We start from the raw sequence: 13,501 nt of genomic DNA, 5'->3' as shown, positions 1-13,501 counted from the left end.
TGTCTGAAACCCAAGAGTTGGAGGCTGAGATCCGTGTGTGTGGACAAACCCCTGCCATTCCCTCCATCAGAGGAGAGCTGAGGGTGGCACCTGACGCCCATAGAACATGCGGCGAGCAAAGCTCAGTGTGGGCGTGGAGAGTCTGCAGGTCACAGCCTGAGCAAGCGGGGACAGCACTGACGCTTCTGAGCGGAACTGATTCCTTCTGAAAAACGCTGGTCCTGGGGCTGGTGATGCGGCGTAGCAGGTAAAGCCGCCGCCTGTGACGTTGACATCCCACATGGGCACTGGTTTGAGTCCCAGCAGCTCCACTTCTGATCCAGCTTCCTGCTAATGGCCTGGGAAAACAGTGGAGGATGGCCCAAGTGCTTGGAGTCCTGCACCCATATGGGAGACCCAGAGGAAGCACCTGGCTTTGGCTCTGCCCAGCCCCGGTTGTTGTGGTCATTTAGGGAGTGAACCAGCAGATGGAAGATCCCTCTCTATAATTCTTTCAAATAAATAAATCTTTAAAAAAAAAAAAAAAGTCTTCACTTAAAAAAAAAAAAATGCTGGCCCTGTCTATGTTTAGGTCTAGACACTAGAACTCTTCTAAACGGAGCTCGGAGTCAAGGGCACCGGGCTTCGGTCCTGTCTCAGGCACAGCTGCTCCTTCAAGTCCAGAACTATTTCCTGAACACCTACCCTGTGGCAAGCGCTGTCTGGGGCAAGGGACATGGGGTGTGGAGGACACCCTGTCTCTGCCCCGTGCTGCCATGATCTCGAGATGGTCATTAACTGAACCCTGCTAATTTACAGGTGGGGTTGAGCTCCCCCCTCCCATAGCTCCAGACGCATGGAGACCACCTGCCTCTAGGTGGGCGTTCATGGCCAAGGGCACTGTGCAAGGGCTCAGTGCAGAGAGGCCAGGTCGTGAGAACAGAACATGGCAAAAGCAGCCTGGGAGGGGCTCGCCCTGGCTGCACCAATGGTGTTGGCACACGGCCCTGAGTCCCAGCACACCCAGTGCCTGCGGCAGTGCCGTCTAGACCAGGGGCACTGAGATGCTGTTCCTGCACCATTTGATGGGCCTGACCCATAGCACGAGGGGAACACGCATGGGGACAGAGATTCTGCTTTAAGGACCTCACCAGGTTGGGAGCCGGCTCCCATGAGCAGGAACGAAATGGGCCTTCCCTCCCTGGACAACCTCAGGAGTCAAACCCAGGGGCTGGGCAGGGGCCAGGGCAACCAGGTTGGACTTTGGAAGCTTGGACATTTCAAAGGATGCCTGACGCCTTGTGTCCCCTCTAGGCATTCTTCTGATACTCCGTCCTGTTAGGATACTAGGGAGACAGCGATCAAAGCACATGGCCTTCAGAGGATCTCAAGGGCTGGGGCCCGGATCCCTCCGTTGTGATCCTGGGCAAGCTACTGCAGCTCTCTGAGCCTCAGCTGCCGAACGATGCTATTAGTGCCCATCACAGGGCTACGGGCAGGGTTAAATCAAGGTGCGTCCAACCTGCTTTGCACAGCGCCCATTCCTAACAACCAGTTCATAAGTGGCAACCGTTATACCGTTAGAATTATTTTTAAACCATCAATCTCAGCTGCTCTTAAAGGAACAAAGAAGGCTTTATGAGCCAGTTAGTGATGGGGTTTGAGGCTGGGGGGAGGAGGAGTGGGCACCTGCCCCTCCTGAGAAGGGGGAAGTCCCCAGTCACGCGGGGCCACCTCCAGAGGAAATGCTGGGGGCTGGCTTGACCTCGTAAGTGCCTCTCCACTTCGGGCAGCCTGGTCCTTCCCCTTGCTCGGACTCACACGGGGCCCCCAGGAGCGAAGTGGGCAGAACAGCTGGCAACCAGGGGGAGAGGCGGCACTTTCACCCCAGCAGAGCTCCGCACAGCAGCCAGCAGCCCTATTTACAAATAAAGCCTGTTCCTGGCTCCACCACCCACACAGCCAAGCCCCTTTATTCCATGTCAATATGCCTAATTCCACTGGAAGTGCACCGGCAATCAGCAGAATTCATCAGCGCCGGCCGCGCGTGTGAGTGTGGGCAGGTGTTAGCCGAGGGGCCTGGGAGCGACAGGGAAACAGTGGCAGGGAACAGAAGGTGCTCCACAGCAGGGCGTGGTGGGGCCGAGCCTGAAGAGGGAGGACTTGATGGAAGGTGCGCGTTTTGGGAGCAAACAAGGCCCCTGCCTGCCTGCGACCGAGAGGCCAGCGAACGTGGCGGGCGGACTTCTCTGGAACATTCTCCCCTTGCCTTGTTTCGGACTGGAAATGGCTTGACTGCTGCTGTTTTCACAATGATAAAAGTAATCCCTGCTCCATTCGGATGCTGCAGAGGGAAGGAGAAACGAAGTGGAAATCACATACAGCCGAGACCCCTGTGCATGGACTGGCTCCTGCTGGGCGTCGGCTGGCGCCGGGGCTTCTCCAGGCTCATTTGCATGCACAGACACAATGCAAACGAGAGCCCGCAGGTCTGCACCGCGCCTCCCACTTCACGACAGACCAGGGACAAGCACCCACATTTCCAGCTTCCTGCGGCTGCACAGCTCGGGCGAAGGACATCTCCTGGGCGATTCAGTTCCCTCCACTCTTGCCGGCACCGCCTGCCACCTTCTCTGGACCCCGCTTTCTCGGTGGCACCTTAGCACCCTGCACCGCTTCCTCCTGCGGCCAGGGCTCAGCCTGTGCCGTTCTTTCTGCCTGAGATTCTTAGTTCCTCTTTCATCTAATTATGGTCTCTTACATTTGTTAAAAAGATTTATTTTACTCATGTGAAAGGCAGAGTTAGAGAGAATACAGAAACAGAGATAGAGACAGAGGGATCTTCCATTTGCTGGTTCACTCTAAATGGCCGCTATGGCCAGGGTTGAGCCAGGCCTAAACAAGGAGCCAGGAACCTCAGCCAGATCTCCCATGCGAGTAGCAGGGGCCCAGGCATATGGGCCATCTTCCATTGTCTTCCCAGGTGTTTAGCAGGGAGCTGGATCAGAAGTGGAGCGGCTACCCAGTGCCCTGATATGGGATGCTGGCATCTGAAGAGGCAGCCTAACCCTCTGTGCCACGACACCAGCCCTTGTCTTCTTGTAAATTTCAACTGCAATGCTTCTTCCTCCAGGAAGTCTTCCAGACATCCGAGACCTGGGCAGGTGTCCCCTGTTGCACATTCACAGGCTCCGTGTACATCGCCACAGCCGTAATCCCACGAATGGCTGTGCAATGTGTTTCTGGCTCGCCACCTCTAGTCTTACCGCTAGAACATAAGCTGCAGGTCTGAGGCTGCATCTCTCTGGCTTGGCTCAGGGGGCAGAGCCAGCGTCTGTACAAGTGCCCACTTGCAAATTCGATGAGAAGGCAGGGGAGCGGGTTAGCCTGGACGCCTACACAAAGGAGGGATGCGCCAGCAGGTCATGGGGTAAGCTTCTCTATGAACACGGAACCCACAGCGGGAGGAGGGTGGAGAATGATCTGGCGTCTAGGCACCCTCTGCCCCTCCCAGGCTGGGAAAACAGGCTGACCTAGGAGCAGACCTCCGAGATTACCCAGTCTGCACGGACACGCCCACCTTCACACACCTGCTCGGGGGCAGGTGCATGGCTCCTGTCTCCCCCTGTCCACGGCAACACCAGGCTGCCTGGATTCAACCCCAGCTCTGACCTGAGAAAGAAGCGGACTCTGAGCTCCGCGAGCTTGGGTTTCTTCAGCTGTAAGCCGGGGACGGGCAGGCTGGCGCTATCACCGAGAGGAGCTGAAGCTGGTGGCTAGGGACTCGGGCTTGGAGGGGGCCTGTCAGAGCTCAAGTCGAGTTCGGGCACTCCTTAGCTGGGTGAGGCCGCTTAACGTTGCTCCTGAGTCTGTGGGCTCTAAGGTAGGGACAGGAACAGCCCTTATCCATAGGTTGTTGCAAAACTTAGCAGGATCAATGGGAAGCTCTGAGCACAGTTGCTGACACTGCAGCGGCCCAACAAGAGGATGGCAAGACGATGAAAGAGACCGCCCTTGGGAATCAATGTCCCCCATTTCCTAACTCATTAAAAAAAGAGATTTATTTCTTTGAAAAGCAGAGAGAGAGAGAGAGAGAGAGAGGGAGAGAGAGAGATCGAGATCTTCCATCCACGGGTTTACTCCCCCAGATGGCTACAACAGCCAGGACAAAGTCAGGAGCCAGAAACTCCATTCAGGTGTCCCATATGGGTAGCAGGTGCCCAAGTACGTGGGCCATCTTCCACTACCTTCCCAGATGCACTAGCAGGGAGCTGGTCTGGAAGGGGAATAGCCAGGACTCAAACAGGCATTCTGATATGGGATGCGAGAGTCGCAGGCAGCAGCGTCACCTGTGGCACCAGGATGCCAAGCCCCTTCTCACTCATTTTTTAAAGATTTTATTTATTTACTTGAGAGGCAGAGTTACAGACACTGAGAGGGAGAGACAGAGAGAAGGGTTTTCCATCTGCTGGTTCACTCCCCAAATGACAACAGCCAGAGCTGAGCCATTCTGAAGCCAGGAGCCAGGAGCTTCTTCCGGGTCTCCCATGCAGGTGCAGAGGCCCAAATGCTTGGGCCGTCCTCTACTGCCCTCCGGGGCCAGACAGTTGGATCGGAAGAGGAGCAGCTGGGACTCGAATCTCTGCTCATATGAGATGCTGGCGCCATAGGCGGAGGATTAACCTACTACCACAGTGCCGGCCTCCCTCACTCAGTTTAAAAAAATCTTCTGTCTTTAGAGGTTGTCTCTAGTCTTTGTTGGAATTTTGGGAGGAAGTCAATAGCATGAAAATTGCATACAGACTGAGTGCACTGTGGTCTGCCGGATTAGAGAGAGTCACAAAAGGGTGTCAGTGGGCAGTCTGGGGGAGACTGAACAGGTCTGCAGTTTGTTTAAAAGTCTGATGCCATGCCAGCGCCACGGCTCACTAGGCTAATCCTCCGCCTGCGGCGCCGGCACACCGGGTTCTAGTCCCAGTCGGGGCGCCGGATTCTGTCCCGGTTGCTCCTCTTCCAGTCCAGCTCTCTGCTGTGGCCCGGGAGGGCAGTGGAGGATGGCCCAAGTCCTTGGGCCCTGCACCCGCATGGGAGACCAGGAGAAGCACCTGGCTCCTGCCTTCGGATCAGTGCAGTGCGCCGGCCGCAGCGCACCGGCCGCGGCGGCCATTGGAGGGTGAACCAACAGCAAAGGAAGACCTTTCTCTGTGTCTCTCTCTCTCACTGACCTCTCTGCCTGTCAAAAAAAAAAGTCTGATGCCAGTGTCAGGGTCTCAGAGCACTGCACCCCAGGCACAGACAATGCCAACACCAGGGGAAGCCAAGGGAGGGATACCTGGGAACTCCTGTTGCAACTAAATCTAAATGTGTCTAAAAAGACAAATTTATTAAATGAAACCTGTACGCGGAACATCACGAGACCGCTTCCACTTGGAGTCCCAACGAGGTGCTGTTGAAAGCACAGTAAGTGACCTGGGGCACCTCGATCAACTGGACCCACGTGGCATTTGTGGCGCACCTGCTGCCCACCCAGCTGGCCTGGTTATGAGCCCAGCTGGGCCCAGACTCCAGGATGGGAATGCTGGCTTTGCCTCGTGTTAGCTCTGCGACTCTGAGTCTCAGCTGCTGCACCTGTGCAATGGGCCACAGAAAAGAACCTGCTCGTGGGGGCATCAGGAGATTTCACAACGGGGCAGTGTGGAGGGCCATGTGGAGGGCCCGGAAGAGCACCAGGAAAGAAGAGACACACAGCAAGTGCTCATTATGATGTTTCTAACACTAAGATGCTGACGATGACTTTCCTACCCACTCGAGCTGCCATAACTAAGTACTTGTGAGTACTGTGCGGCTCATGGACACAGCCCTGGAGGCTATGAGGGCCAAGATCAAGGTGTCGGGGGGCAGCCCACTTCCTGGTTCACAGCTGGTGCCTCTGGCTGCATCTTCACACAGCACAAGGGGTGAGGGTCTCTTAAACAAGGGCACAAGCTCCACTCATGAGGGCTGCACCTCACAACGTCATCACCTCCCAAAGGGCACCCCCCCAACACCACCTCCTTTGGGGTGAGGATTTCAACAGGGGAGTTTGCAGGACACATTTGGTCCACAGCAGTGCTTACCACGATCATTAACAATAACGTCCCTTTGTTCCTTGCATCGCCCTTTCAGGAATCCTGAGAAAGGGACGCCCAGACAGGTGGAGGGGCTCCCCCAAGGTCCCACAGCTCAACTGGGCTTTGAGCCGGGCCTTCCCGACTGCAAGGCCAGAGCTCTTTGTCACCTTTTCTCCTTGTTGGTGTGGAAGATCGAGCCGAGGGCACTCCAAGCCCCTGCTGCAGTCACGGTCTCTCCTGTGCTTCAAGCCCCGGGGCCTTGCCCATCACCCACGGTTCAGCCAACTGCTCCCTTTCTGCCCCAGCCCCCTTACCTACCCACCTGTCTCATGCACGGTCCCCAACCCAGGCCTGGCTCCAACAGCATCCACGCCACGGTCACCCTCCCACACTGCTGCTGTGTTGGCATCCAGGGCATCAGGATTTCGACCAAGCACACGTCCTAGGTTCATTGTCCTCATACACAGACTCTGCCTAAACAAGTTCCTGCCCACCCCACCCTCAAACCACAGGTAGCATAAAGACCACGGCTTGGGTTCAAATCTGGCTCTGCAGCCCACCAGCTGTGTGATCTTGGGTAGGCTCGGTCCACAACTCTGGGCCTCAGGGTCCCCAGCCGGAAAACGTAGGAAAAACAATCCGCCCCACAGGGCAGCCCGAGTGCTTTCCGGGGAAGACACATGTGCAGTGCATCACAAAGGCTGGGCAGCCAGGCAGCCCTCCTGAAACATGTGCTGATCACATCGGATCGTTGCTGGCTCCCCGGACTCAATGCCATCCCTGGAGCTGCCCCATGCAACCCACACCCCAGCCACGGCTTCCTCTCCTCTCCCATCTCCATGCACCATGAGAAACACACAAGTTGGGACCATCACAGACCTCAGCAGTGTTTGCAAAACAGCAGTCAGGAGCAACTCCAGCTGGCCTGCTGCCCAGGACCACGGAGGAGGCCCCCTGCTGCTGCTCTGAGCCAAGGGAGGGCTCCCCTGGCAGCAGGGCTCAGGGCAGGGTGCTGATTGCATCGCTGAAGCCACAAAGAGCTCTGGGCCCAGGTCCTCCCCTCCCCTGGCCCCCCTGCCCTCACCTTGAGCCCACTGCCTTCCGCTTCAGAGCCTGGGTCCACGCCGGTGATGTAGATACCGAGGCCGTACTCAGCTCCCCCTCGGATGGTGAGGCCCAGGGAGCGGCCATCACCCAGCAGCAGGTTCACCTGCAACAGGGAGACACAGCATTAGCAGGCTTCAGACAGCCAGGCCCTCGGCTTGGGAAGAGGCAGCCGAGGGGCCCCTGCCATCACCATGACTCCAGCCTGCAACGAGTCATTCCAGGTCTTGCCCCAGCTCTGCCTCCGGCTTGCTGGGTGACCTCGGGCAAGTCCCTTTCCCTCTCTGGGCCATGGTTACAGCTGCCGTAGAAGAAAGGCCCCAAAGATGCTCTGAGAGCAATCCGGTTCTCGCCCAGGCTGCTGTACCGTCCCCCCTCCCTCCTGAGGATCAAGGCTCTCTCGGGCCCTGCTCCCCACGGGGTCCCTGACTCTGCCACACATCTCGATGGCCTGTGGACTCAGCAAAGGGGCAATGGTCCTGATTGGCCGGCGGCAGCGGAGGAGGAGGGCTTCCTGGCGAAAGCAGCCTCACTGATGAGATCCAAGATGAGCAGCAGTTGGGCAGCCGGGGCCGGGACAGGGAAGGGGCAAAGGACAGCACTGTCACTGCCCAGGGCCGTGGAGTGTTGGGGCCAAAGGAAGGAGGGGATGACAGGCAGGAGAGGCTGGCGGCAGACTCTGGGAGGCTGCCTTATCCAGGCAGGCACCTGCAGGACTGTACGGGTCCTGGGCATGAGAGGGGGACAGGTGGAGAAAGTGTGAACCCAGCCCAGAGCCAAACCCGCCTCACCACACGGGCAGCCTCCGTGGCACGTGAGCAACTCGGAGCACAGCGTGCCTGCCCCAGGGGACAGGCAGGGACAGGGACCTTCGGCACCAGGCAAGGCCGCACTGTTGACTCTGCCTCTGAAAAGTGACTCTTCGGTGCGTTGTTCTGCCCAAGCCACGGGGACAAGTCTGTGACACGGATTCTCTCAGTGAATTCCTTGACCCCCTGGTGGTGAAGAAGAGACTCAGGTCTAAACTGCCTGAGGGAGGACCCAGCTGGGAGACCTTGGGCAAGTTACTTAACTTCTCTGGGCCCCATCTGAAAATGAGGATGAAAATCAGACTGCCTGCCTTGTAAGGTTATTGAATGGAGGATCAAATTAGGAGAGCAAGGAGAGCCTGCAGATGAGGTTCCAGCCCACAGCAAGTGTGCAATAAACACTGGCCACTGCACAACCAAGTGGCCCTGTTAAACAACCCGCGTGCAGGGTTCTGCCCGCCTCTGGAGCCCAGAGCTCTCCAGGCTCGGTTTCTCCGCTGGCTAGGACCAGGCTACAACAGCTTGGCTCCCTTCTGACTGCCAGAGGGTGTCGGGAAAGGGCCCGGCAGCCAGGGCCTCCACTGTTTGCTCCTAAGGCGATAGCTCCCCCGTAAGACAGGGTGGCCCATCCCGCAGGACAGGGCCGGGGAGGCCCAGCCTGAGGTCCAGGGCTGGCACGGGGTTCCTCCTCAGGCAGATCCAACCACAGTGGCAGGAAGGGCGGGGAGACTCACGCGCAGTCACCCGGAGCTGTGAGAGAAGCAGATGGGCTCCCGCAGACAGCGGGCTCCGCGGACACTGGAGAGCAGCCCTCGGGACGTGCCCTCCCTGCCCTGATGAGGTGCTGCCTCCATGCCCACAGGGGCCCAGCCCGGTCCCAGGTCACACGCAGGTGCCCCTGGGAGGTGCCACAGTGTGGGGCTGCTGCAGGTTAATCCTGGCAACAATGCCTGCTGCGGGCGTGGCCTCAGGCAGGCAGCTTCGCCTCTCTGTGCCTCGGTTCCTCACCGAAACACCAGGAGACACAATCACTCACGCGAAGCTGCTTCAGAGTTCCTGGAGGCGCGGGCGGGTGGCCTGGCGGTAAAGACGCCTGTGTCCTCTATCAGAGGACCGGGGTTCCACTCCTGCCTCTGGCTTCCTGCTGCACACCCTGGGAGGCGGCAGGTGATGGCTCAAGGAGTTGAGGCCCCGGGGAGAGCTGGAGGGAGCTCCTGGTTTCAGTCCCCTGCTGTACAGCAGCTGTTACAGACACTGGGGAAGTGAATCAGCAGCTGGGGGTTCTCTTTGTAGGTCTGTCTCTGTCTCTCCAATAAACAACTTTTAAAGTCCAGGGAAAATGGAATTAAAAGTTTATTTGGGGAGCTGGCGCTGTAGCATAGAATGTTAAGCCTCTGCCTCTAGCAGTGGCATCCTATATGGGTGCTGGTTCACACTTCCCTTCCAGCTAGCTCTGCTATGGCCTGGGAAAGCAATAGAAGATGGCCCAAGTGCTTGGACCCCTGTATTCATGTGAGAGACCAGGAAGAAGCTCCTGGCTTTGGATTGGCCCAGCTCTGGCCATTGTGGCCATTTGGTAGTGAACCAGCATATAGATCTCTCTGTCTCTCCTTCTGTCTATAACTCTGCCTCTCAAATAAATTAAAAAAAAAAAAAAGTTTGAGTGCAAAATGTTGTACAATCCACATACCATTTTTTCAAGATGTGCATTTTCCATGAACTTTTTGAAGGGCTCTGGTACTTCACCATGTTGCTGCAAGGGATGAATGGGCCCCTTCCATAGAGCGCCCACACAGAGGACGCCCTCACAGGATGCTGGCTACTGCGACCTGCGACCGGCATCCAGGACAGGCCATGAGGCCAGGCTTCCGCAGGTGCATGCTGGCGAGAGTGGCAGGGCCTTCCTCCCAGGCAGAACGCACACGTGGGCTACCCAATGCCCGGCTCCAGGCAGAAGACACCTGCCGAAGCTGGTCCACGCAGGTTGTACTGGGCACAAGCAAGGGAGACTCTCAGAGGCTCCTGACACCGCAGGTTGTGAAGGCCGAGAGGAAGCATGGGATTGTGTGGGCCTCCTGAAGGTGACCAAGGCACTCGGCCCCCAGGGGCTGCGGGCACTGGCAGCTGACAGCTGGGTTCTGCACCTATCCCCCATCACACCACTTCTCCATCTAGCGCCTAGTGGACGGGGCGGTCAAGAGCCAACCCTGCCTCAGTTCAGGACGACTCTGCTCCGGAGCCCCCGTGGGACCAGCCCGGGCTTGCTGTGCTGGTGCTGCAGCCCCCTCCTCCCTCGGCCCAGGCCCGTGTCCCTCACTCCTCCCCCAGCGCTGGCCCCAGGGTACTGCACTGCTGTGTGGGAAAGCCGTGCAAATGAGGGGCTTCAGACTGCACAGCCTGATTCTCCCAAGGGGGCTGGCAGGACCACAGCCCTTCTGGAGGCCCTAGGGGTGACCCTGGGGTGACATTGTGACCTGCTTGTCCCAGCTCTCGGTGGCCAGGAGTGCTCCTAGGCTCATGGTGCCATGCTCCCTCTGCAAAGCCAGCAGCGCAGTGTCCCCTGACCCCTCCCTCTCTCTGCTCCCCTCACCACATCTCCCTCCATCTACATGGACGCTGTGATGCTCCTGGGTTACCCGGCTGCCGCAGGCCAGCCCCCACCTGGAGGTCCTTCTCTTCACCACGCCTGCCAAGTCCCTTCTGCCACTAAGGTGCCTTGTGTGGGTTCCAGGGAGCCAGAGGTGGGGACATCTTTGGGGACACTGCTGCCTTCCAGAGGCATCGCTCAGGCCAATCATGGCCTCAGGGTAGTCCTGGGAGCCTGGCTGCAGGTGCAGCTCCTTAGAAACATGGCCCCAAAGGCTGAGGGGCTGCGGGAGAGGTGGTGAGACAGGTAGTGCTGTGGCCACCGCGTGTGCTAAAGCCCAGTTATAGGCTGGGGTGCGGCTCTGCACAGCCACAGTGCAGAGGGACCGGGGGAGGTTGTGCTCGGCCTGCGGGGGCCTGAGCCAAGCAGAGGGGCCTGGAATGCAGCAGGTGCTTAGTAGCTTCACATGCAGATTCCAAAAGACTCCTGGGGGTGGGGGGGTGCAGGTGCAGGAGAGGAGGGACCAAGCCAGGCCTGGCCTCGGGGGCTCAGCTCACAGGGCCCCTGCCCCACCCTGCCTGCACCTAGTAGGAGAAAGCCCTTCTGCTCCCTCCATCCACTGTGCTTTGGACCAGGTTGGGAGGGGTTGTGATGGCAGGGGCACAGGCTGCCATGCTGCAGCCATGAAGCAACAAGCCTGGGGATGCTGCTTGTTTAGCCCAAGAAGGAGAGGGAGGAGAGACTTGCGGCCTGGCCCACCACACCTGGAGACAACAGACCCCGTTCCTGGGGCGAGGGAAGGGACTTCCAAAAGCTCCCGGCAAAAGTGAATGAACAGGCGATAGGCAGAGCCCATGACCTTTCTGAAGACCCCTTGGGCAAGTGCCTGGGATACAGGTGTGCTGCTACCTGCAGCCAGACACAACCCTAGCTGCAGGTGCATTGTGGGGACATTGTGGCCATCAGGGCGGCTGGGCTCCCTGCATCCACCCCTGTTCTACCTGCAGCCTGAGTGCACCTGCAGGAACCTCACCTGCTTCTGGCCCCTCCGCTGCTCTAAGCTCTGCCATGGCTCCCATCGCACTCAGGGTGCACCCCACAGCCACAGCCTGAAGCCACAGCTGCCGCCTCACCCTCTGCTCTCCCTGCCACTGCCCTCAAGGCCTCCCAGGCACGCCCTGCCCCCACAGGGTGGGCATCCGCGGGCACCCCCTCAAGGGCCTCAGACTCTGTGCCAGCTCCTCACTGAGGCCGTCCCTGCACCCCCGTGACCCCCTCCCCATGCCCCGTCTCGCCCTCCTCCCTCCACTCTGCAATCTTCTACCTTTTACTCAAATGTCCTATCACACGCGAGCAGGTGAGCCCCTGGCAGTGGCCATCTTCACCTGTCCACTACCGTCCCCAGTTCCTGGAATAGTTCTGGGCCCATTATAGGGGCTCAACATCTTGGGGGGAAGGTATCAAATGCACATAGCACCCGATCGGCACTGGTGAACTGACAGCTGCTACTGGCTACTGTGTCCCAGGCGCCGAACTCTGTGTGATTACTAATCCTTCAATCAGCCCCCTGTGGCTGGTGTGATGATCCCCAAACCACACTCAGGGACACTTAAAGGACTCGTGCAAGGTGAAGTGACTTGCACAAGGTCGCAGTCAGGACGTTCTGAAAATGGGTTTCAAGCCCAGCACCACCGAGGCCAAAGGCCCCTTCCTCCCAAGCTAAGCTGAAGGGCAGGTCCCATCTTGTTTCTGTAGCCGAGTTTGGAGGAGCTGTGGGTGCTGCAGGGCTGGGGACCGTGGGGTGGGGACACCACAAGGGACTCAGGAGGCCACCATAGGCTCCTGGACAAAGGAGCAGGTAGAAGTTGTGGGGCATCTGGGTCCTGGCTCTCCCTGACCCCACTGCTTCTCTGAGTGGATTCCCGGCGCTGACCACGATGACCGGTGCAGGGAGCAAGCACGCCCTGTTGTCTGCAGTATTACACGGTGAGACCAGGCCGCTGGGGAGAAGAGAAGCAGAGCCCCCCAGGTGGCATGCCCAGGATCCGGCAGCGAGGGCTACAGAGACTTGAGCCCACATCCCTCACCGTCTGGGCAATGAGACTTTAACACCGTGCCAGTGCTGTGGCATAGTGGGTGAAGCTGCCGCCTGCAATGCTGGCATCCCATACGAGAAATGGTTCGAGTCCCAGCTGCTCCACTTCTGATCCAGCTCTCTGCTAGTGGCCTGGGAAAGCAGCAGAAGATGGTCCAAGTGTTTGGGCCCCTGCACCCACATGGGAGACCCAGAAAAAGCTCCTAGATCCTAGCTTTGGTTTGGCCCAACTTGGGCCAATACAGCCATTTGGGGAGTGAACCAGCAGATGGAAGATCTTGCTCTCTCTCTTTTTCTCTCTCTGTCTCTCTCTTTCTCTCTGTAACTCTGTCTTTCGAATAAATAGATAAATCTTTAAAAAAAAAAAAAAAAGTCACCCAGGCAGCAGAATTTTGTTACAGCAACAGGAAATGGACTGAGCCAACTGTCCATGCTTGTGTCTCTTTCGGCCTCCCTCTCCCACCACCTCCATACTCGCTGGACGCCTCCCTGGGTGAGCCCCAGCTCCTGTGTCCACAGCTTTATTCGCAACCCCCCAAGAACACACTCAGGCACACCAGAGCTCGGTACACACAGGTGCCTCGCTGACTCGGTCCTGGTTACGGCTCGGCTGGGCCTCGGACTCCTTGTCTTTAAGAAGGGGTGGCAACACTGACCCCGCAGGGCAGCTTGGGCACACAGAGAGCCCCTGGCCAATGGCACTCACTACTTTAAGCCCCTGCCTCACACAGAAAAAAGCAAGTTCTCAGTCAGTGCTGGAGGCTGGCCTTGAACGTGACTCCACGTCACAGGCACCCTCCTCTGGCGCCCCCTTAAG

The 13,501-nt window shown here is 58.2% G+C and overlaps 1 protein-coding gene across 1 annotated transcript in view; it reads right to left on the bottom strand.

Annotated features, from left to right (window-relative positions):
• Positions 1–13,501, bottom strand: part of WHRN (whirlin) — an 89,523-nt gene that overhangs the window by 47,674 nt on the left and 28,348 nt on the right. The window contains 1 exon segment of the mRNA XM_062207702.1: positions 7,174–7,299. Coding sequence (XP_062063686.1) covers positions 7,174–7,299 — 126 coding nt within the window.

Source organism: Lepus europaeus, chromosome 12 (genome assembly GCF_033115175.1).
Source record: "Lepus europaeus isolate LE1 chromosome 12, mLepTim1.pri, whole genome shotgun sequence".
Lineage (NCBI taxonomy): Eukaryota > Metazoa > Chordata > Mammalia > Lagomorpha > Leporidae > Lepus > Lepus europaeus.
The sequence above is the reverse complement of the archived record's forward strand: the minus strand, read 5'-3'. Positions and strand labels throughout refer to the sequence as shown.